The following is a 25,204-nucleotide window of genomic DNA, read 5'->3' as shown; positions in this document are numbered from 1 at the left end:
ATTCATGATTTAATGAATACATAACTTACCCAGATAGCACATGATGTTAAATCAACGTTGAAAAATAGTTAGAATCGTTGATTTTTGGTTGAAGTCGACAAATGACGGTGGATCAACCATCAAACAACCATCCAATCAAACCGTTGAAACTGTGACATTGAATCAACGTTGTTTGGTGGTTGAAATCTGATCACTGAAATGCCGAAGTCTGATTAATGGTTGATTTTTGGTTGAAGACGACAAATGACGGTGGATCAACCATCAAACAACCATCCACCTCTAGCCAAGTAACCAGTGTTGAAACTGTGACATTGAATCAACGTTGTTTTGTGGTTGAAATCTGATCACTGAAATGCCGAAGTCTGATTAATGGTTGATTTTTGGTTGAAGACGACAAATGACGGTGGATCAACCATCAAACAACCATCCACCTCTAGCCAAGTAACCAATGTTGAAACTGTGTCATTGAATCAATGTTGTTTTGTGGTTGAAATCTAATGAATGAAATGCTGATGTCTGATCAACATCTGATCAATATTGAATCAATGTCAGATGTATTGCCGCACCCCTTCCCCTCCTCTCCTCCTCATCAGCGCTCTGGGTCAGAGCATTTTTTTACTGAGTGGGGGTTATCACATTTAAATTAACCACTGCAGAGGATAGTCGGTGGTGATTCCTTTCTGTACATTTTCTTACTTGTTCATAACAATTCTCACTGACTGTGTGTGTGTGATATATTGACACAAAAACATCTACAACTTACTACAAGGAGTGGAGGGGTCCACCCCCACCGTTTACATGAGTGGGATGTCCCAAACACACAGCTGCTTTGCTGTTGGCTTGTTGGAAAATATGTTAATTCAATGTTGAATTATCATCACAAAGGTTGCATGTTTGGTTGAGGTCGACAACTGATGGTGGATCAACTATAAAACAACCATTCAATTCTAGCCAATTAACTAATGTTGAAACTGTGTCATTGAATCAATGTTGTTTTGTGGTTGACATCAAATAAATGAAATGCCAACGTCGAATCCAGTGTGTTTCAGCACTGGTCCTACAGGCCCTACAAGTTTTAGGCATTTCCCTAATTCAACACACATGATATTAATTGACGTCTGATTAACGGGGTTTTGCTGAACTGAAAAAACGCAGGTCAGTTTGATTGACGTCAAGGTTTGGGGAAGAACTACCCAGATAGCACACAATGTTAATTTAATGTTGAATAATGATCACAAAGGCTGCATGTATGGTTCAGGTCAACGACAGAAGCTGGATCAACCATCAAACAACCATTCAATTCTAGCCAATTAACATTCATTGATTGAAATGCCACATCGAATCCAGTGTTTTTCAGCTGTTACGGCTTCAGTGGGTCTCTGCCCTTTTTTCCTTTTAGGGTTCTGCAGACAGGTCTCTGCAGGTGATGCATGTTGCCCTGATTGGTGTTCTGCAGCTTTAAAACTGCCAGGCAGGCAGCAGTCAGGAGGCTTTTCCCTCCTCTCTCCTCAGAACCCCATTTGGTTTGGTTTGTATCTTTTGGTGGAGATTTGTTAGGTTTGTTTAGCATTTGTTTATTTCTGGTCACTTATAGGTTCTGCGTTAATCTATTTTGGTTTCTCATTACAGGTATTCTTTTTTCAGGGTTATTTCTTTAATATAATTTAATAAATTCTATTTTCATTCAGTTACTAAATCCTTGTGTGGTCTCCTTTTAATGTTACCCCATCAAACGAGCCTGGTGGACGTAACATTGTGGGAGCTCGTCCAATTTATGTGGACTAATTAGGCTTGTTTGGCCTCATTATTGGGTTCAGGTTGCAGTTACATGCCCCTGACTTTGGTTTGCCTGTATTGCAGGTTATTTGTAGGTTTTTTGGCTAGTTTAAGGTGTTTAACCTTACTGGATTTTGGACATTTTTGATGTTCCATATGTATGTTGTTGGAGGTCCATGAGGATTTTTGTACTTTTGTTGGAGGGGGGAGAGAGGATCTTGTTTTGTAATAGGTAAGTGCTGTCTGGTATTTATTGTTTTTGGCAACTCCATTTTAGACGACCCTGTTTGTTGTTTTAGTTTGTTATTTTTGGGTTGGACTCTGGGCTGAGGGCGCCGCCGTGGTTTGCTGCCTGAGAGGTCTTGGCCTGGAGGGATTTGCTGCCAGCGGTATCTTGGTGCTTAAAGTGCCTTGGCTCTTGGAGGAAGGCCTGAAGACTAGGCTAAGGTTAGTCAGGGTTTTTGGCATTTAGATAGTTGTAGGAAAATGGAGGTCTGCCATTTGTTGGTGCCAGTCATGCACTTCCTTGTGGTTGGTTAAATAATTTGGTATACTTTGACTTGTAGTATTTTTTTTGGAAGTGGGTTTGTTGGGTTAGTTTGGTTTGAGAATGGATACTGTGAGTTCTTTTTTGTCTTCTCCAACATTTGAACTCTTGGAAAAGCTTACAAAGGAGCAGATTCGTCAAGTAGCCGAATACTTTAAAGTTGATCTTGAAGATGTAAAAGGATTAAGATTACCTCCGCTAAGGAGTTTTTTGAAAGACGAACTTATAAAACTGAAAGTCTTTAATGTCTCTCTTTCAGATGCTGATGTGACAGATGAAACTTCCCTTGGTTCAGATTCTTTAACTGGTGCTCCAAGGTTGGAAGATGAATTGTCAAGCTCAACAGTTTCTCAAGCTTCTCAATTAAAGTTTCAGTCTAAGAAAACTGAGATGGAAATGCAGTTGGAGTTAGAAAAATTACGGCTAGCACATGAGCTTGAGGAGAGAAAACTAGCTTTACAGGAAAAGCGGCTGGCTCATGAGCAAGAAGAAAAGAGGTTAGCACATGAGTTGGAGGTGAAGAAACTGTCTTTGGAAGCTGAGCGTCTGAAGTTGAGGTCTGAGGGCAGGTTAACCTGTTGGTCTCAGGTTTTCATTCACAATGACAGGGGTGTCAAACTCCAGTCCTCAAGGGCCGCTGTCCTGCAGTGTTTAGATGTGCCACAGGTAAAAAACAGTGGAATGAAATGGCTTAATTACCTCCTCCCTGTGTAGATCGGTTCTCCTGAGCCTTGCTAATGACCTAATTATTCTTTTCAGGTGTGGTGCAGCAGAGGCACATCTAAAAGTTGCAGGACAGAGGCCCTTGAGGACTGGAGTTTGACGCCTCTGTCACTAGAGGACCCAAATTTGGGTCCTCTAGTGACAGACAGGTTAAGTGGTGGATCTGTTAATCTGTCTCAAGGTGGTAATGGGTTTTCTGGACATAACTTGGTTAACATGTTGAAGCTGTTGCCTAAGTTTAATGAACAAGATCCTGATGTGTTTTTCTCTTTGTTTGAGGACATGGCAGAGGACAATGACTGGAGTGATCTAGATTGCTCCATGCTGCTGCAAAGTGTGCTGGTGGGTAAGGCCCAAGAAGCTTATGTTTCATTAGCTTCAGCTGAAAGAAAGGTATACAAATCTGTTAAAGAAGCTGTTTTGAAAGCTTATGAACTGGTTCCTGAGCATTACAGACAACAATTTAGGAACTGCAGGAAAGCTGAAAAACAGTCAAATACAGATCTTGTTAGAGAATTAAACACCCAGTTTCATCGCTGGTTATCAGCTGAAGGTGTGGATGATTTTGAATCACTTTGTGACTTGATGGTGTTGGAACAGTTCAAGAACATTATTCCAGATCGGGTGGCCATATATATTAATGAACAAAAGGTAAAAACTGCTGCTAAAGCTGCTGTCTTAGCAGACGAGTATGTTCTGACCCATAAAGCTGTGAGGGATTCTAATTTGAAAGGTGACCACAGCCTTAAGGAATTTCATCACGACCGGTTTCCTGGTAAAAATAGATTGGATCCTACATTGAGATCTAAAGCGGACTTGGTTTGTAACTATTGTCGCCAGAAGGGACACTGGAAAAATGAGTGCCCTCTGAATACTAAAACTAAATCAAGTAGGGGTAAACAGGATCATCGAAAACCTGTGGCTTTAGCCAGTGTTGCACAGTCACATTCAGTGGAGTCTACACCTCTGTCTAAAGTTGAAAGTGTAAGACCAACTGTTTTAGCTGCACCTCTTGACTTCCAGTCTTTTTCAGAGCCGACTGATTCAGATCCCCAGACTTTTGAGAAGGATGTCGGACAAGATTACGCTCCTTTCATCACACATGGGTTTGTTTCTCTGAATGGAAGTTCAAATAAAGTGGCTGTAAAGATTCTGCGTGACACTGGAGCTTCTGAATCTTTCATATTGGATTCTGTTTTGCCATTTTCTTCATGTTCTGATACTGGTCGTAGTGTCTTAATTAGAGGTATTGGGATGGAAACTTTCTCTGTGCCTCTCCATAGGATCTACTTGCAGTCAGAACTGGTACAAGGAGAAGTAACGATGGGTGTTCGTCCTTCTCTGCCTGTGGAAGGTGTGTCTCTCATTTTAGGAAACAATCTGGCAGGTGGACGTGTGTGGCGAGATGTTGCACCTCCTCTAGTGGTCCGAGCGTCTCCATCTGTTTCCATGTCAGACAAATGTGCTCAAGACTTTCCTGAGGCATTTCCAGCTTGTGCAGTAACTCGTGCCATCAGTCGTGCTTTGGCTGATAAGGAGGTTGAGTTTGGTAAGCCTAGTTCTGTTGAGAAGACTGCCTGTTTGCCAACTCTTCCTGTTCCTTTGTCACTCAGTGAGTTGATTGCAGCCCAGCAGGAGGACACAACCTTAGCTGCTCTGTTTGACCAAGTCCAGACAGCTGAACAGGACACAAAAATGTCATGTGGGTATTTTTTACAAGAAGATCTGTTGGTACGTAAATGGTTACCTTACAGTGACAGGGATATTGTTGGTCCAATTTATCAAGTTGTTGTTCCAGTAAAGTTCAGAAACCTTGTTTTGAAAACTGCTCATGGAGAATTGTCTGGTCATTTTGGAGTCAATAAAACTTATAATAGAGTTTTACATCATTTTTATTGGCCGCGTCTGAAAAAAGATGTTGCTTATTTTGTGAAAACCTGTCACACTTGTCAATTAACTGGGAAACCTAATCAGACTTTGAAACCAGCTCCACTTTTTCCAATACCTGCTGCTGGTAAGCCTTTTGAACACTTGATCATTGACTGTGTTGGCCCACTGAGTCCTTCAAAATCAGGATCGGTGTATTTACTGACGGTTATGTGTAAAAGCACTCGTTATCCTGCAGCATATGCTCTGAAAACCATTACAACAAAGTCGGTGGTCAAAGCTTTGTCTAATTTTATTTCAGTGTTTGGAATCCCAAAGACCATTCAAACTGACAGAGGTACCAATTTCACTTCACACATGTTTGGTGAGATTTTGAAACAACTTGGTGTAGTCCATCAACAAAGCAGTGCTTATCATGCTCAAAGCCAGGGGGCGCTAGAGCGTTTTCACCAAACCCTGAAGGCATTGTTGAGGGCATACTGCACAGAGTTGAGTAGAGACTGGGAAGAAGGTCTGCCTTGGCTACTTCTGGCAGCTCGTGAAGTTGTACAAGAGAGCACAGGGTTCAGTCCAAATGAACTAGTGTTTGGACATCATGTGCGTGGTCCTCTTGCTATTTTAAAAACTAACTTGGAGAGGTCTGAGCCACCATCAAACCTGTTTGACTACGTCAATGGTTTTCGTCGCAGACTTTTCTTGGCTGGCAAACTAGCTTCTGAGAATCTTAAAAAGGCTCAGAGAAAAATGAAGCGATGGTTTGACCAGAAAGCTGAAAACAGAGTGTTTCATCCAGGAGCTAAGGTGCTTGCCTTACTCCCCATTCAGGGTTCACCTTTTCAGGCAAAGTTTTATGGTCCGTATTCTGTGTTGAGACAGGTGTCAGCCCAAGACTACGTGGTTTCTACCCCAGACCGTAAACGACCAACTCAGCTTTGCCATGTAAACTTACTGAAGCCTTACTTTGGTTGTACTTTGGAAGATAAAGATGTCAAGGCAGTTGCTGCTTCTGTGAAGGCAGACTTGAGCTGCAACGCAGGCTTAGATGAGGATGTGCAGACTCCAGATGACGCTGTGTTCCAGCCCAGACTTAAAAACTCTGAGATGTTGTCTAACATACAAACATTATTGAGTCATTTGTCTGCAGAAAGAAGTGAGCAGTTGAAGCAGTCCATTATGGATTTTCAAGCCTTGTTCAGTGACATTCCGACATGTACTAATTTAATCGAGCATGACATAGATGTGGGAGATGCGCAGCCCATCCGTCAACATTTTTATCGTATTCCTCCTGAGAAAAGTAAATTTTTGGAGTCAGAAATCCAGTATTTGCTGGACAATGGCCTGGCTAAACCATCTTGTTCCAGTTGGGCCTCGCCATGTTTGCTGGTTAAAAAACCTGACGGTACTTATAGATTCTGTACTGATTATAGGAAACTGAACAGCATTACAAAGCCTGACTCCTATCCACTTCCTCGGATGGAAGATTGTGTCGATCAGGTTGGAACTGCAAAGTATGTGAGTAAATTTGATTTGCTCAAAGGTTACTATCAAGTACCCTTGTCTGCTCGAGCCCAAGAGGTGTCTTCTTTTATTGTACCATCAGGATTATACTCTTACACTGTGATGAGTTTTGGCCTTAGAAATGCACCTGCCACTTTCCAGCGGTTGATGAATCAAGTAGTGGCTGGATTGGAAGGCTGTGCTGTCTACTTGGATGATGTAGTGGTCTTCAGTGACACCTGGAATGAACACGTGCTACGTATCCGGAAGTTGTTTCAGCGTCTTCAGGATGCTCGTCTAACTGTGAACTTGGCTAAATGTGAGTTTGCAAGAGCTACAGTGACTTATTTGGGAAAAGTAGTTGGGCAAGGACAAGTGAAACCAGTGAGAGCTAAAGTCCAAGCCATTGATGGTTTCCCACCTCCTTCCTCAAAAAAGGAGTTGATGAGGTTTTTGGGGATGGTGGGTTACTATAGGAACTTTTGTGAGAATTTTTCTACTGTAGTGGCTCCATTAACTGACCTATTAAAAGCTAAAGTCCAGTTTAGATGGTCAACAGCTTGTCAGAAGGCATTTGAAAATGTCAAGTTCCTCTTGAGCACTGCACCAGTTTTGTCTGCTCCAAGATTAGACCGGCCATTCCAGGTACAAGTTGATGCAAGTCAAGTGGGTGCAGGAGCCATTTTGTTGCAGACTGATGAAGAAGGGGTTGACCATCCAGTGTGTTTCTTTTCTAAGAAGTTCAATCAACATCAACTTAATTATTCGACCATTGAGAAAGAGGCCTTGGCTCTTATTTGGGCACTCCAGCACTTTGATGTGTATGTGGGTGGGGGTGAGTTTCCTGTAGTGGTATATTCAGATCATAACCCTTTGACCTTTTTGCACTCTTTACAGAGCCCCAATCAGCGGTTGATGCGATGGGCCTTATTTCTACAGCCTTACAACCTTGAAATTCGGCACATTCGAGGCACTGAAAATGTGTTGGCTGATGCATTGTCTCGTGCCATTGATGGACCAGACTAATGGGAAAAAATGCCTACAGAGGTCCTGGTTGGGATCCTCTGATTTAAGGGGGAAGGTGTTACGGCTTCAGTGGGTCTCTGCCCTTTTTTCCTTTTAGGGTTCTGCAGACAGGTCTCTGCAGGTGATGCATGTTGCCCTGATTGGTGTTCTGCAGCTTTAAAACTGCCAGGCAGGCAGCAGTCAGGAGGCTTTTCCCTCCTCTCTCCTCAGAACCCCATTTGGTTTGGTTTGTATCTTTTGGTGGAGATTTGTTAGGTTTGTTTAGCATTTGTTTATTTCTGGTCACTTATAGGTTCTGCGTTAATCTATTTTGGTTTCTCATTACAGGTATTCTTTTTTCAGGGTTATTTCTTTAATATAATTTAATAAATTCTATTTTCATTCAGTTACTAAATCCTTGTGTGGTCTCCTTTTAATGTTACCCCATCAAACGAGCCTGGTGGACGTAACACAGCACTGGCACCAGGCACACTGCCCTGCAAGTTTTAGCCATTTCCCTAATTCAGCACACATGATTTTAATTAACATTTGATTAACAAGGTTTTGCTGAAGCATGCAGGTCAGTTTGCCTTGAGGATAAGGTTTGGGGAAAAACTAGTAATCAAAGTGTTCAATCAATGTAAGGTGTTTTTTGCACCCCTCACCACCGCCTGCCATTCAAACGCCCAACCCCCTTCCCTCCACCCGCCAAAAACACACACACACACCTCTTTCCCCCCACCTGGGCCCATCTACCCCTCAATTGGGTGAAACAACTTTAATTTTAAGTGAGGGTTTTTAATTTTTAACATTTTATTTTTTAAAAGATTGTTTTGGCTAGTGGCCTTTATTTGATAGTTAATTGACAGGAAGGTGGGTAATGAGAGAAGGGGGGTAATGCAGCGAAGGTTGCCAAGGTCAGGAATTGAACCTGTGACAGCTGTGTTGAGGACTGAGGCCTTGATTGTGGTTTGTGCTTAACCCCTGCGCCACCACAGCACAACCCCTTTTAGGTGAGGGTTAATCACATTTTAACTTAAGCACTATGTGTTGACAACACTGAGTTGTGATTCCGTTCTGTACCCAGATTCACTAGCGGAACAAGTCAGCGTTGGGCCGGGGGGCGGGGCTAATTACCGGACCCCTAACGAATCACCAGGCCCCTGACGTTTATCGCCTGCGCTACCAGAAACTGTTGAGCGAGGGGCGGGGAGGTTGGTCTGCGTTTTTTGGTTGATCTTTACCCAGGAAACACATCGGCTAAACCGTGAGTGAAACGGTCACTGGGACTGACTAGTATATATTCCATTGAGGGAAAGTAACTTTAACATTAAATAGACCTTTCTCAACAGGCGGTAGACTTTCTCAGTCTATAATCAGATATTTAAGCCCCCCCCCCATAGCTCTGCGCCTGCCCAGATTGCACATGATGGCAATCCAACATTGAATTAACATCTTTTGCCAACAAGCCAACAGCGAAGTGGCTGTGTGTTTGGGACATCCCACTCATGTAAATGGTGGGGGTGGACCGCTCCACTCCTTGTAGTAAGTTGTAGATGTTTTTGTGTCAATATATCACACACAAATGGTCAGTAGGACTTTTTTATGAAAAAGAAAGAAAATGTACAGAAATGAATCTTCACCCACTGTCCTTTACAGAGGTTAATTTAGAATGTAATACCCCCCACTCACGAATAAAATGCTCTGACCCAGAGCTCTGATGAGGAGGAGAGGAGGGGAAGGGGTGTGGCAAAAGAGCTGACATTGATTCAACATTGATCAGTCGTTGATCAGACATTAGCATTTCATTCATTAGATTTCAACCACAAAACAACATTGACTCAATGACACAGTTTCAACATTGGTTACTTGGCTGGAGGTGGATGGTTGTTTGATGGTTGATCAACCGTCAGTTGTCAACCTCAACCAAAAATCAACCCTTCTGACTATAATTCAATGTTGATTTACCGTTGTGTGCAATCTGGGCAGTTTGTTGGATCCCTCATCACCTCCTCATCTCCCCCTACTCCCTCCCAAACCTCCCCCACCCAGTCTCTCCTCCCAACCTTCCCCTCTTTACCCCCTCTCATCCCTTCTTCCCTCCCCCTCCTTGAGCTCTGGGTCAGAACATTTTATTACTAGGTGGGGGTTAATCATGTTTCAAATTAAGCACTACATGTTGAGAACAGTGGGTTGTGATTCCTTTCTGTACATTTTCTTACTTGTCTGTAAATATTATTACTACTGTGCATAATGTGTTGACACAAAAACATCTACAAGTCTGTACTAGGAGTTGTACAGTCCACCTCCCCAATTTTACACTTGTGGTTTGTCCCAACCAAAAAGCCACTTTGCTGCTGGCTTGTTTGCTACCGGCTTCTGAATTGAATTCTCCGCTGAGCACTTTTATGGTAAGTTTTTCAATATTACTTTGATCTTAAATGTGTTTATTGAAAAATAAGGGCATTGTTTTGTGCCCATAGTAATCCTGGTTATTTTGGGGCAAAACAGATATTTTTAATAATTGAGGTCATGTCTCCTTTTGTATTATTTTCATCCTACCCACCACTCCACGCCTAAGTATGAAATCCTGCGAGATTTTGTGGGATTTGAGTTTTTAAAATAGGGCGGGGCCTATTGTTTGGTCTGGGAGAACATGTGGTGGACAAGGAAGTGTAAGGCTGGCTGGTCCAGGTGGGCTTTAAATTGTTGTGATAGTAATCACTTGTTTTTAACTTTTTATTATGATATGCTTAGGGTCGTGCTTAAATGAGCCTCTGTACCAGAACAGCTGAGTTGGATGATTACATGACCGTCTGCAGCCATCAAGAAGTGCAGAAGGTTGTTAATCATCCACAGATTCAATCCAGGTGAGGCAGAAGGGAAACACTTAACATGTAAGGCAGGTGAAACACTGAACTAAACCTGCTAATGACTGATTCAGTCTGTTGATCCTTGGATTGGTAACTGGTTAAATTGAACTGGACTATTGTTACTTGTGTGGGATCTTTATTAGCATATAGACACTTTTTAAGGAATTTAATCAACTTATTTGGAAATATTTGTAGTTGATGGAAGATTGAACCAGCTATTTGATGGAAGTTTATTCTGTATAAATTATAATTTTTCCAACTACACTATAAATCACCTTTTGTTCGATTTATTTGTCTCTGGTGTGTTAAATAAACCTGATCCTCCCTGAGTTTTATTGTTAGGTTTTCTGATAAACAGCCCTTTATTTTAAATATTGATTTAATATCAATATCATAAATCCTACACTATACTGCAGCTTGATGGGTAAATGCAGTTGTATATGTAAACATTAAGATAAATATTAATGAAAGATTAAGATATTAATTTAACAGTGAGTGTACATGGGGAACTATATGGTTTGTATTTGTTCTCAGACCTGTAACCAGTACACTGTTTAATCTTTCATTGTGTTTCAGAACTTTTCAAATGTTTATCATATTTCTAACTGGCACCTTCCTCACTTTTATTTTTTTCAGCTGTTGCTCTGCAGTTTGACCAAACGCTGACTCTTGAGGACTGCAGCAAAATTGTCAAGAAGTGGCTTCATTATGCGCCAGAATGAGAGGAAGACATCACAAGGAATCAAAGTGACGCCAACCAGAGTCAAACTGGGGTTACCACAACTTGTACTGTTTCCCTACTTCATACAGTACAAAGCTTAACCTCATGGACTCTGTTCTTCTGTGGACAACATACTGTTGTTTTGACAGTCAAAAAGGAATCAAATATGTTTAAAGATCTGTCCCTCTTTTCTTAAATAAAATGTTAAATCAAACCCATGTTGTCATTTTTAAACTTTTGTACACAGTTTACCCATCATCTGCCAATAATACAGTGTTTAACACCAGTGAAGAAACTTTTAGTGGCATGTTATGATGTAGACCTATCAGACGTAAAATGTACATAAATCCTGAGCTTTCATTCAATATAAAAACAACCCAAATCTGCATGTACATCCACAGTCAAATGAGTGTTGAATCAACATTGATTCAAGGTAGAATCAACACAAATCTGCATGCAGATCCACGTTCAGCTGATGGTTGAATGAACGTTGATTCCTAACTGATTCAATGTAGAATCAACACAGATATGCATGCAGATCCATAGTCAAATGAGTGTTGAATCAACATTGATTCAATGTAGAATCAACACAAATATGCATGCAGATCCACGTTCAGATGATGGTTGAATCACCATTGATTCCTAACTTATTCAATGTAGAATCAACACAAATATGCATGCAGATCCACAGTCAAATGAGTGTTGAATCAACATTGATTCAATGTAGAATCAACCGAAATCCGGATGCAGATCCACGTTCAGATGATGGTTGACTCAACATTGATATAATGTAGAATCAACATTGATTCATAACTGATTCAATGTACTATCAACACAAGTATGCATACAAGTTGACATACAGATGATGGTTGAATCAACATTGATATAATGTCAGTAATGGTTGAAACCCTAACGTTGATTCAACATACAAGTCACCGACCACTTTCAATGTTGTTTCAATGTCAGCGTTCAACGTTGATTCAATGTTGTTTCAATCATTCTGTGCTATCTGGGTTTATTTGTAGGCTTCATAATAAACATGAAGTTGAGTTTTACGTTCGGCCCTACAGCAGGTTAGATCTGTGGATTTCTCCATGGAGACACAACCTTCACTTCAATGGGAGCGATTATATCTGAAATTTTAGAGTGGAAATTATCTACCAGCTCATCTCCATGGTTACAGATGAAAGGCGAGGAGGAAGAGTATAACTACTAACTGCTGTGTTGCTTGTGAAAGAACGTTTTGTGACAGCAACTGTTTGAGTTGACAGATAAATTATTGGCAGCGATAGAAACGATCAGAGCCCCTGACTGACCAGCAACATCATCATCAGTTACCAAGAACATCTCAGCTTTTTGCCTCTGCCTTCAGATTTCTCAACTTGGACATTAAAAACTCCCACAATTGTTAAACAGTCAATCAGCAAGTGACCTGAAAAACATGGGACAGCAGGTCAGGGGTCAGAGGTCATAGTACCTCCTGAGGTTCCCAGGTCTCTTGGTCCGGATGTTCAGGTGGAGAGCACAGGTGCATTCTGGGAGGCGAGGCGAGGCTGTCGGCGTCACTGAGAAACATCTGCATAAAGGGTGTTAGTAACCCATCGTCATGGAAACGGTTTGATCTGTTGTTATGGTTACACTTGACAGTCATGGACTGTAAATGACTTTTCAGCCCTAATTATTGTGGTACCATGGCAACCCCTAACTCTCCATCCCATAATATAGAGGAGAGGATCTGACAGACTCACTCACCTCCTCAGCTGTGTCCTCCTCCTCTTCATCAGGACAGTACTCTTCATCAGAGGAGTCTTCTTCTTCCTCGAGGTCAATGTCAACAAACTGAGGAGGCTGCAGAGAGACAGGTAGAGAGAGAGAGACGGGTAGAGAGAGAGAGATGGGTAGAGAGAGAGAGATGGGTAGGAGAGAGAGAGAGAGACAGGTAGAGAGAGAGACAGGTAGAGAGAGAGGTAGAGAGAGAGACAGGTAGAGAGAGAGAGATGGGTAGAGAGAGAGAGACGGGTAGAGAGAGAGAGATGGGTAGGAGAGAGACAGGTAGAGAGAGAGAGACGGGTAGAGAGAGAGAGACGGGTAGAGAGAGAGACAGGTAGAGAGAGAGACAGGTAGAGAGAGAGGTAGAGAGAGAGACAGGTAGAGAGAGAGAGAGACGGGTAGAGAGAGAGAGAGAGAGACGGGTAGAGAGAGAGAGAGAGAGAGACGGGTAGAGAGAGAGAGACAGGTAGAGAGAGAGAGAGAGAGACAGGTAGAGAGAGAGAGACGGGTAGAGAGAGAGAGAGAGACGGGTAGAGAGAGAGATGGGTAGAGAGAGATGGGTAGAGAGAGAGAGAGAGACGGGTAGAGAGAGAGAGAGACGGGTAGAGAGAGAGAGAGACGGGTAGAGAGAGAGACAGGTAGAGAGAGAGAGATGGGTAGGAGAGAGATGGGTAGAGAGAGAGAGAGAGACAGGTAGAGAGAGAGAGACGGGTAGAGAGAGAGAGAGAGAGACGGGTAGAGAGAGAGATGGGTAGAGAGAGAGATGGGTAGAGAGAGATGGGTAGAGAGAGAGAGAGAGACGGGTAGAGAGAGAGAGACGGGTAGGAGAGAGAGAGACGGGTAGAGACAGAGAGAGACGGGTAGAGACAGAGAGAGACGGGTAGAGAGAGAGAGAGACGGGTAGAGAGAGAGAGACGGGTAGAGAGAGAGAGAGACGGGTAGAGAGAGAGAGACGGGTAGGAGAGAGATGGGTAGAGAGAGAGAGAGAGAGACGGGTAGAGACACAGAGAGACGGGTAGAGAGAGAGAGAGACGGGTAGAGACAGAGAGAGACGGGTAGAGACAGAGAGAGACGGGTAGGAGAGAGAGAGAGACGGGTAGAGAGAGAGAGACACGGGTAGAGAGAGAGAGATGGGTAGGAGAGAGACGGGTAGAGAGAGAGACGGGTAGAGAGAGAGACGGGTAGAGAGAGATAGAGACGGGTAGAGACAGAGAGAGACGGGTAGAGAGAGAGAGAGAAACAGGTAGAGAGAGAGACAGGTAGAGAGAGAGAGACGAGAGAGAGAGACAGGTAGAGAGAGAGAGACGGGTAGAGAGAGAGAGACGAGAGAGAGAGACAGGTAGAGAGAGAGAGAGAGACGGGTAGAGAGAGAGAGACGGGTAGAGAGAGAGAGATGGGTAGAGAGAGAGAGAGACAGAGAGAGATATGGTAGAGAGAGAGAGAGAGACGGGTAGAGAGAGATAGACGGGTAGAGAGAGAGAGAGATGGGTAGAGAGAGAGAGAGACAGAGAGAGAGATGGTAGAGAGAGAGAGAGACGGGTAGAGAGAGAGAGACGGGTAGAGAGAGAGAGATGGGTAGAGAGAGATGGGTAGAGAGAGAGAGAGAGACGGGTAGAGAGAGAGAGACGGGTAGGAGAGAGAGAGACGGGTAGAGAGAGAGAGACGGGTAGGAGAGAGAGAGACGGGTAGAGACAGAGAGAGACGGGTAGAGAGAGAGAGAGACGGGTAGAGAGAGAGAGACGGGTAGAGAGAGAGAGAGACGGGTAGAGAGAGAGAGACGGGTAGAGAGAGAGAGAGACGGGTAGAGAGAGAGAGACGGGTAGGAGAGAGATGGGTAGAGAGAGAGAGAGAGAGACGGGTAGAGACAGAGAGAGACGGGTAGAGAGAGAGAGAGACGGGTAGAGACAGAGAGAGACGGGTAGAGACAGAGAGAGACGGGTAGAGACAGAGAGAGACGGGTAGAGACAGAGAGAGACGGGTAGGAGAGAGAGAGAGACGGGTAGAGAGAGAGACGGGTAGAGAGAGAGACGGGTAGAGAGAGAGACGGGTAGAGAGAGATAGAGACGGGTAGAGAGATAGAGACGGGTAGAGAGAGATAGAGACGGGTAGAGAGATAGAGACGGGTAGAGAGAGAGAGACGGGTAGAGACAGAGAGAGACGGGTAGAGAGAGAGAGAGAGAGAAACAGGTAGAGAGAGAGACAGGTAGAGAGAGAGAGACGAGAGAGAGAGACAGGTAGAGAGAGAGAGACGGGTAGAGAGAGAGAGACGAGAGAGAGAGACAGGTAGAGAGAGAGAGAGAGACGGGTAGAGAGAGAGAGATGGGTAGAGAGAGATAGACGGGTAGAGAGAGAGAGATGGGTAGAGAGAGAGAGAGACAGAGAGAGATATGGTAGAGAGAGAGAGAGAGAGAGACGGGTAGAGAGAGATAGACGGGTAGAGAGAGAGAGAGATGGGTAGAGAGAGAGAGAGACAGAGAGAGAGATGGTAGAGAGAGAGAGAGACGGGTAGAGAGAGAGATGGGTAGAGAGAGATAGACGGGTAGAGAGAGAGAGAGATGGGTAGAGAGAGAGAGAGACAGAGAGAGAGAGAGAGATGGTAGAGAGAGAGAGACAGAGAGAGAGAGAGATGGTAGAGAGAGAGAGACGGGTAGAGAGAGAGAGAGAGAGAGACAGAGAGAGAGATGGGTAAAGAGAGAGAGAGACAGAGAGAGAGAGAGATGGTATAGAGAGAGAGAGAGAGAGAGATGGGTAGAGAGAGAGAGAGACAGAGAGAGAGAGACGGGTAGAGAGAGAGAGAGACAGAGAGAGAGAGAGAGATGGTAGAGAGAGAGAGACACACACACACAGAGAGGTTGAGGTTTAAAATTCCCTTTATTTCACACTCCTTATGTCAGACAACAAAAAACCAAACATAAACACAAACTCAAAAAAAAGGAAAAACTAAAGATGCCTCATCCAATGTACATAAAACATCCTTAATATCCCACTTGCATACAAAACCATCAATGTTCTTTGTCACCTTAAAAAACTCAAACTCCACACGAATTCGAGCGATTATCAGTCTCTGAAATAAAACACCAGCATCATCTGTTTGATGAGCGTTCTTTTTGTTTCTCCTCGACAACCATATTGCCAGTTTTGCAGTCCCAGAAATAAAATTCAAAAGAATGTAAATAGATTTCTTTCTCGCACAATACCTTGGGCCATAAATAAAAACAGTTAGAAAACTGTTCACCAAAACCACCAAACAAACGACCCAAAAGAACAAAAAGAGGCTTCAATCTTGAACATTCAACAAATAAATGAGATAAAGTTTCACCCTGAGAACAATAACAACAGGAAACACTAACGCCAGGATGAAGGTGTGCCAGATACCTGTTTGTAGCTATGGCCCCATGCACAATCCTCCACTGGAGGTCACCCACCCGCTTCTCAACGGGGGGTTTGTACAGGGACCGCCAACAGCCTCTTGGGGTAGAGCTGGAGTCAAAAAACTCAAGCCACTTCGACACCCTCACTTCTGCCAGAGAGCGTAGATTCAGCACCTTCACACAGACATGGTACAAAGCTTTCCTCCCCAGGCCTTCAAAACAACCCAAAGGTGTAGCTTGGAGAGACAACAACTTCTCTGGCTCATCCTGCCACTGATCCACTGCAGGAGAGACGATCAGGGAAGGAAACTCGTACTCATCATCCCATTGGTCAGACAGAGTACTGTTAACAGCAAACGCTCTGATGGAAACTGGCAGAGAGGCACACGTTTCTTCTTTCAGCCTTAATGCGAGTCTGTTGGACCGTATGTGTAGACTCTCCATCAGACTGACCACAGACAGCTTCATCAGGTGACCCAGCTTCACACAGCCTGCTTCCCTCATCCTAGACCTTAGCGTACCAGATGAGAGGAAACTGTTTTCAAACAGGGGCTCTTCAAAAACCCACATTCCAGGTGTTGAATCCACTGAAACCTGATTCAGTTATTTAGACCAGGAAGCATCAAACCTGATGATTTTATGATTTTAATATTTTAGTGTTTAAATGATGAAACTGAACTAGGGCTGTTGTAAACGAATATTTTAGTAATCGAGTAATCTATCGATTATTCTTACGATTAATCGAGTAATCGGATAAAAAAAATTATAAAATGAAATATTGGTAAATCTGGCATAATACCAGTGTTACTATCAGATATCAATATCAGTCCAATTTTTCATATTTGAGCATCCCTAACAGTTGCTTTTTTGTAGTTTAGAAAACTAACCTGTAACAATAATAGCTCACTTTCTAAGTTAACCTGAAGAAAAGTTATAGAAAAATCTGAAATTATATTGAATTTAATAACAAAGAGGCAGGCTCACAAATATGCTTATAAAAAATGTCTACAATCCAGCTTTTAGTTTATGTATTCATCTTCAGTGAGTTTAATAGATTAATTAAACTCACCTTGCCACCTAACCTGTCACGCTTTGGGTTTGAAAATACGGGAAATGCCGCCTGGAGTGGGAGGAGAGGGCGAATGAACGAACGTAAGATGGGGTGGAGGGGAGGAAATAGACCAGCGGACTGACGAACCGTTAGACCGGGGGACGAACACGGGGGGAAGCAATACGGGATATTTACGACACCTTCACTGGTCACACTCAGAAACTCATCTACCAGCCATGTACGATGCGCTCCGCCACCCGTTTCTTCAGACCGGGATATGAAATTTATTGTGCGGTTCGTCGGTAAAGCTACATTTACACGGTAAGCATCAGCTACTCAGCCGCCCGCCCTGTTCAGGCTATCCGCTCACCTCAGCGCTCTTCCCGCCGTTCGCTTTCAACCAGCAGCCCCGGAGGAGAAATGCTGCCGTACTCCAGGCATTCCCCCAGTCATTTTAAGGATGCTTATTGGTTCCCCAAAAACGATAAAAAGTCGGGCATTATCATCAATCAATAAAATCCCCACGGGCCAATCTTGAAGATTGGACTTTATGCCGCTGAGACTTAGCTTTTGTCAACAACTCAGAGGCGGAAGTGAGAGCTCCGCGCAACGCAAATGAAGTCCCGGCCGGAACACGGTGCGCTAACTAATAAAACATAAATTAACGAAGCTTCGAGGCAGGTACATTTTCCTCGAGGAATTTTAGTAATCGAGGTACTCGAATCATTCGAGGAATCGTTTCAGCCCTAAACTGAACCACATTTATCCTCAGACAATAACCTGAAAAATAAAGAAAATAAACTAAAGGAAGGTAAAACTTCCCTCTGAGTGAATAATAACTTCCTCAGTTTGTCTCATAAAGATGTAACTCATCGTCTGAAAGCATCTGAGGCTCATTTCATTCTGACTGGAGAGAAAACAGGCTGATCAGCAGATGGATCCACCAGGTTCGGTTCTGATCAGGAGACGATCAGGTCCATCAGCAGCTGATCCAGGTGAGCCGCTACCTGAGGAGCTTTGGCTCTGATGGAGGATTGATCACAGATCAGATCCATCTGATGGTCCATCAGCGTTTAGATTCATCCAGACTGATCATCCTGGAGCTCAGAGCAGAACTTAGAGCGGTACCAGCGGTACCGGTACCGGTCCAGCTGCAGCCGTCCTCCAGTGGAGCCGCCCGCTTTGTGAAAGCGCCTTATGGACAGAAAGCATCTCTACTCTGTGAATGCAGCTTCTGCTGCTGCAGCAGGTCCGACCCGGAGGCTCTGCTGCAGCAGCAGGTCCGACCCGGAGGCTCTGCTGCTGCAGCAGGTCCGACCCGACGCTCTGCTGCTGCAGCAGGTCCGACCCGGAGGCTCTGCTGCAGCAGCAGGTCCGACCCGGAGGCTCTGCTGCAGCAGCAGGTCCGACCCGGAGGCTCTGCTGCAGCAGCAGGTCCGACCCGGAGGCTCTGCTGCAGCAGCAGGTCCGACCCGGAGGCTCCGACCAGACAGCTTTACTCTTTACTTTCTAGGGTTTCTTTAATCGTTTTAGTTTTGTGAGGTGACCTCATGAGGCCTGAAAGCAGCTTTTAAATAAACTATATTATTATTATTATAGATGCTTATACTGCTGTTAGCCAGGATGGTTGCCATGGTTACTGCTTCAGGTGCCGGCAGACTTCCAGGTATTTATACTAATTTACATTAATATGTATTCATGGAGGCGACAGGCGGAGCAGCAGCTGCTCCGTTTCCCCCAAATCAGGATTTATAGAGGAAAGGTGAGCAGGTCTGATTGCAGCACGGCTTCATACATCTGGATTTTTTTGTTCGCTGCACTTTTCTAAATTTGTCCTACGCCAAGTTTCAGTGTGAAAACAGCGCAGGGTTTGATACACGAGGCCCCTGATGTTTCTGGAACAGTTTCAGGAAATCCTCATCAAGGTTTTCATAAAAAACTTCATCAGTTCTTTTTTCCCCTGAATCTGCATCAAAACTTCTCACAGACTGATCATGTTTTGTCTCACTCTGTGATACCAACTTTTCCTAAATTATACTTTTCATTAGAACGATAAGAAGTTATAAAAGATCAGACCTCAGGTTGTTCCTCTGCAGCTACAACAGAGAGGTCACCAACCCGGCTCCAGCAGCACCAAGACCCGAACCAACCACAGGAAAACCACCAGCGGCACCACGGCCCGCTTCAACTTACAGGTAGAGAGAAGGCTGGGTTTACCTTGGACAGGTTTGGAGCCGGCAGGGTCCAGTTGAGACTCTACAAACAGACAGAAAGATCAACATGCTGGTTCTGCTCAGCTGGTTTTGCTCAGCTGGTTCTGATCCAGTACCAACCTGTCCCTGCTGAACAGCTTGCTTCAGTCTGGACCGGGTCATCTTGGTCTCCTAGGGGAAAAGAATCATAAACAACATTCAGAACCAGAACTGAGGTTGAGAATCAGGATTTACTGCAGAATGTTCCGGATCCTTCAACAAAAGCGAATCTAAAATGGGTTCTGATCCGATTTACCAACAGCATTTACTGAAGGTTTGGATCATCTCCACCACTGCTGCAGAACCATTCCTTTCAGAAACGGTTCCAGTCGGTTAGAGTCACAGACTGACCATGAATTCAGGAACCCGTTCCCCTGCTGTTCCCAGAACCAGAACCCTCTGCTGTAATCTCTTCACTGTAAAGCATTGGGTCTGATGACTCCACAGCCTGTTAGCCAATCAGAACTCACAAACATGGGCAGGTCCTGGGTGTCTCTGATGGTAGCCTTCATCATGGCGACCACATGTTCGTGTGTTATCACCTCCTGTAGAAGATCAAGCCGTGTTACACCGAGCCCAGAACACGCCACCTTCTGGACTACCTGTGTTACTCACGTGTAGGATGGCTCGCACGTTCCTGGACGTCAGGTTGTGCTGTCTGGACTTCCTGTCCAGATCCAGGTCCAGCTGTCCCAGCTCCACATCGCTGCACTCACTGGCTTCCATAGCAACCAAGTCCCAGGTCAGCTCCACCTGGCCTGAATACGAGACAGAAAACAAGGTGTGAGCGACTGGCTCTGCCCACCACAGGCATTGCCCTGTCTGTGACCCCGACATCATGACCCGGCCCCCCTCCAGCTGGGTGAAACTTACCTGAACCAGGTGCTGCTTCCTCTTCCTCTAACCCGCCGTCCGCCACGTCTCTACTGGTCTTCGTTGATTTGACATCCAAAGGACAGAGAGTGTCTTCAGCTGGACGTCCCTGAGCCATCTGTAACGCAGAGAGCTTTACTTATGGATGAGGAGGAGTTCAGGGGGCCCGGTACCGCCCTGAGGGGGCCCGGCACTGGTACCGCTTCAGGGAAATCAGATTTGGAGAAAACCCATAAACCTTTTTGTTCTGTTTCACTCAGTTTAGAGCTGATCAGAGTGATAGGTTTGGATCCAAAGGACGGGTCGCTGGTGCTGAACAATATATCCTGTTACCATGGCAACAGCAGTGTGTGTAATATCCACGTCTCAAAGGGCTGTGTGGAGCAATACATGCTGTTTGATAGTATCTGCCTGATGTCAAGTTTGATCTCGAATCAAATACTAACGACATCACATGAAAGGTTAAAGGTCACGGACTGATGGAAGCACGCGTGAGAAAGAAATAAGAAATTCAGATGTGATATCATCAAAACAAGATTTCCTCCCATCATTCTCCAGGTTTGAACATTGCACAACCCGACCAAAATAGCTCCGCTGAAAAGAGGAGAAGAACCTGAGTAGAACCAGAACTCTGAGGTTCTGCTCAGTCCAGCAGCCAAACCTCCACAGACTCACAGCCCTCAGTCAGGACTTTATGACATTCTTCATAAATAAAAATAATTTTATTTATTTATTCCAAATAAAACTATTGGCACCCTCTTGAACATGATTTATGGGGAAATTTTCCTGCCATAATCCAAGAGCACATATGTTCAGTCTGAAACCAGGATTTCATGTCTTTCTTTTCAAAACTTGTAATGGTTGCTCTCGAAACTTCTCCTGCTGACACTTAGTCACTGCTTGGACCCGCTGCTCACTGACCAATCATGGACGATGTCAGCTTTCTGACATCTGCCAGCAGAGCTACTGGTCGCTAACAGCTACTGATCTTAGGCGGGAGTTTGTTGATCCAACCAGCTCCCTACATCCAGTGGGTGGCGCAGGTTACTACAATCAATAGCAGCACACAGGCTCACCCGCTATAGAAGGAAACAAACGCACCCAGCATAACACTTTCATTCTACTGGCTGAGAGGTTGCTAGGTGACTGTTCCAAAAGGCGCTTCCAAACGCGAGCAGGGACTGAGGCCCAGTCCTCCCCCTCTGCATCATGTTGAAGATTAAAGGTTGTAGTGTGTCCCACATTCTCCACATCCGCCCTTCACCCCACCCATTTTGGGTCCTATTCTGCCCTTATGCGAAGTCCGCATTTTTACAGACTTTGGCAAAGTGTATTACCCACAATTCATTGCTGCAAGTGACGTTTTGTGTTAAACGTCACGTGCAGATGTATGGCAATGTTTTGTTGTTTTTCCCATCTTTATAAAAAATTAAAAGAAAATATCATGACAAGGCACATTAGTAATAAAAAGTTTGATATGATAAACTGACCAGAAAGAGAAGAAATTTTTCAAATGTAGCATCAGACATTTTTATTATTTTTTATATATATGCCGTATGTTTGTCCTTAACCTGATCTTTGTTATTAGCTCCACTTTATACCAAACTAACTTTTAGCTGCATAAAACAGATGGTTTTATGGGTAAAAATACTGTCTCTATTAGTCAAATGGCAGGCTGATAAATTAAATATTAATGTATTTTAATGTGTAATATCTTGGAAATATGGCAAAGTTCACAGAGCGAGCCGTCTGTCGCAAAAAAATAGAATAATATCAGTTTTCAAAAGTAAAGTACTGAAATAATTTTTGTTCTGATGAACATGTGGGATTATATTGAATTTTCTGTATTCAACAAGTCATAACAGAACAAATATCTCCAACAAAAATACCTTTACTGTACATTTAAAATAATCTGTTTTGTTGTAGTTTTTAGCAGCAGAATGCCTAAGCAGTGACCAGTCCGCCATTTTGGATGTGACGTTACGACCCAGGGCCGTTCTGTCCCTGGTTCTGTCCCTGGTCCTGTCCCTGGTCCTGTCCCAACCCTGAACCCTGATGTGACTTTGAGTCCAGACTTCATAGGGGGCGTAGGGAGCTGAGCACCAGGCCTGAGTGGGAGCGCGATGGACAAGTTCTGAGAAGAAAGACATGAAGTCCTGCTTTCAGAATAAAAATGTGTGCTCTTGGATTATGGCAGGAAGATTCCCCCATAGTCATTACTTTATCGTGAGTAAATGAGGCAGCACTGGATGAAACTGTAGAACCAGATCTGGATGGTTCTGATCCAGCTGAGCTTTCTGGGTTTTTATAAATCTTAACTTCATCACCAATCAATTTATTGGTATTGATATTGTCTAACAGTCATTTTATTGTGTTTTGTATTGAATTTCTAATCATTGTGTGCTTAGCCGTGTCACTTATCTTTAAGCTCTTTTATCATTTTTTTTGTTGTTGTTTGTTTTGTTTTGTTTTTCTTTACGATGTTCAGCACAAAGTACAGATCCCTTTCAGGCTGTTTCGGTTCAGTTCGTGCCAGTTAAGTTGAATCCGGTGTTCAGGGTTGATTGGTCCTGGTATAAATGAGAACGGAGGATATTTATCTCTGCCGACACATTTTACCGCGCTGTTTCCATCCCAGAACCGTTTAATGATTTAACTCCAGGTTTTCAGCCAGATCTTTTTCAACATCACCCTCAGAAGACAAACTACATATTTGTTGTTGTTTTGATCCCGGCTTCACTGCAGCCATCCAAACTCACTGGAGCCGAAACACCAGAGCTAATATGGCTAAGCTAACGTGCACCGGGTTGCCCACTGAGCATGCGCTGGACGTGTTTCGTTTGGCGACACCATAACAATTAAAATATATGACTCGAACCGGACCCACTGAGCCCGAACTGGGCCGACAGTCGAACAAAACTCACTGCGTAACAGAGCTCCTCAGCTTCGGTTAATCCTTCATGTTGGCTTCTTCTTCATTAGTAAATAGGAAATACAGTTGGGGAACATTACCTCCACCTATCGGCTAGAGTATAGAACTGCAGGTACAAATAAAGGAAAACAAAAAAAAAACATTTAAAACGTTTGAATCTGATTGATTTTCCACATTACCATCTTCTGTTCAGATTTTTGCAACTGAAAAACCACTACGGATCATAACTGGAACAATCTCTTCCTCACCTAATCACCTTAATCATCCGTTAGATACCTGGTTGGTCCAGATGTTCCTATCAGAACCCTTCAGTACCAGACTGCAGCTTCACTACTGGTTCAGAGAGGTTCTGGAGTAGAATCCTTCAGCAGATGAAGCTGCTGAACTTAGTAAGTGCTCCTGGTTCAGTTTTCTGCCCCACCTCCTGATGACGTCACATCTGGCTGTAGCTAACAGGATGTTTGTGTCCTCAGCTTCCTGCAGGGTCCATTTCCTCAGAAGTTGCCATATTTGAATGGGTCGGTTCTCCAGAAACACTCATATTGTCTCGGATCAGGCAGAAACAAGTAGGAACCTTCAAAGCCAATCAGCCACTGAAACGTCAGCACAGAACCCTTTGGGCCAGAACCAGAACCTGGGTCCAGACCCAAACCAAAACCAGCTGGAATCTGACTGATTGAACAATCTGAAGGTCTCACCTGTTGGGCGTCTGTCACCAACTCACCTGCTGCCCATTTCTGACAACCCATGAAGTCCGGATAGAACCGGGTTCTCCCCTCCTTAACAATTGGAGGGCAGATAGGAACCAGCAGTTTCCTGTTTATCTCCAGTCTTGTATGCCAGCTTTTAGCTTTTTAGCTTTTAGTTTTTGTAACCTCAGAGTCTTAACGACTTGAGGAGTTTAGCTTTTTAGCTTTAGCCTTTTAGCTTTTATGCAGCAGGAAATATATTATTTTTGATTGGTTTATTATACTTGTTGGCTATACCTACAGGTTCTTTATGATTAATCAAAAATACATTATGCAGCCCATGTAGAGGTGGGCGGATCAATCCTAATATCAATACCAACGCTGGTATTGACATTTAACAATACTCAATACTCAGCTTCTTTTCTCTCCTGCCTGCATGGACTGCTGCACACACAGCTTCATCACACATGGCTGTCTGTAAGAGCAGCGCTGCTCCACCCTCCATTGTCTGTTGTTGCACCGTCATGTGACTCAGTGGCGCAAGCCAGACGGGAGGATGCATTCTTTCTTTCTTTATACTTTATTTAAATTTCTCTTATGCTTCTACTGAAGGAAAGAAATTCCTTATTCTTTTTGTTTTCTTGTATTGTTCAACTTGGAAAAAAAAGAATAAGTTTGAAAATGTTTACAGTATTTGTTGTGGTTTGTCAGCCCTGAAGCATTTTCTTGTCACATACAATGTTTGGCAAAATTTTATCCAAGGTCTTTTGGATCTATGAAGCTTAAATAAGAAAAAGTATCGGTATTGGTATTGATATTGGCAATACTGCCCTGCATTTCCTTGGTCAGATCGATACCAAAACTTCCAGTATTGCCATGTCGATCTTTTACCATTATTCAAAATGTTAATTATCAAGTAGATTCTTATCATTATTACTAGGAAACTGAAGCTTCTCCAGATTCAGAGGAAATCTCCTGGACCAAACTGAGCTGCTGTTGGACCCGGCCGGTGTCAGAGGCTGGGTCTCCAGGATCCAGAATCGTCTCTGCTCTGGTTGAGCTGGACTGCAGCATGGAAACCAGTAGATCTACTGGAGTTCACAGGGAACCTGCTGGTTTCTTCTACTACTCTCCTATTGTCTCTCTAAAGCCGTCTTCTGCTCTGGATGTGCCAGCTGGAAGTTTCAGCTGCTAGAAGGGTTTTTTTCTCTTTACTGTCGCCCCCTGCTGGTCAGTA

At 43.9% G+C, this 25,204-nt stretch overlaps 1 protein-coding gene and 2 long non-coding RNA genes across 5 annotated transcripts in view; 2 read left to right on the top strand and 1 right to left on the bottom strand.

Annotated features, from left to right (window-relative positions):
• gon4lb (gon-4 like b) overlaps positions 1–23,698 on the bottom strand; it is a 34,661-nt gene extending 10,963 nt beyond the window's left edge. The window contains exons 1-9 of one of the 3 annotated variants that reach the window (XM_088014044.1): positions 23,527–23,698; positions 23,271–23,384; positions 20,347–20,464; positions 20,089–20,231; positions 19,944–20,018; positions 19,555–19,605; positions 19,439–19,477; positions 12,782–12,877; positions 12,507–12,605 (exon numbers count right to left, since the gene is read on the bottom strand). In XM_088014044.1, coding sequence (XP_087870170.1) covers positions 12,507–12,605; positions 12,782–12,877; positions 19,439–19,477; positions 19,555–19,605; positions 19,944–20,018; positions 20,089–20,231; positions 20,347–20,464 — 621 coding nt within the window. In that variant the 5' untranslated portion in view covers positions 23,271–23,384; positions 23,527–23,698. Of the gene's footprint in view, positions 1–12,506; positions 12,606–12,781; positions 12,878–19,438; positions 19,478–19,554; positions 19,606–19,943; positions 20,019–20,088; positions 20,232–20,346; positions 20,465–23,270; positions 23,466–23,526 lie in introns of those variants that run through there. The other 2 variants (XM_088014042.1, XM_088014043.1) reach the window with 2 other exon arrangements.
• Positions 1,050–3,704, top strand: LOC148154938 (uncharacterized). Its single transcript, XR_015765648.1, has 2 exons — positions 1,050–2,892; positions 3,196–3,704. It is a non-coding gene; the product is annotated as an uncharacterized LOC148154938 (long non-coding RNA).
• LOC148154937 (uncharacterized) lies at positions 10,025–11,243 on the top strand. The gene is made up of 2 exons (XR_015765647.1): positions 10,025–10,305; positions 10,945–11,243. It is a non-coding gene; the product is annotated as an uncharacterized LOC148154937 (long non-coding RNA).
• Positions 23,699–25,204: the final 1,506 nt, after the last annotated feature.

Source organism: Poecilia mexicana, unplaced genomic scaffold, assembly GCF_051168715.1.
Source record: "Poecilia mexicana isolate PSO_F unplaced genomic scaffold, ASM5116871v1 scaffold_16, whole genome shotgun sequence".
Lineage (NCBI taxonomy): Eukaryota > Metazoa > Chordata > Actinopteri > Cyprinodontiformes > Poeciliidae > Poecilia > Poecilia mexicana.
This window is presented reverse-complemented; position numbering and strand designations above follow the sequence as displayed.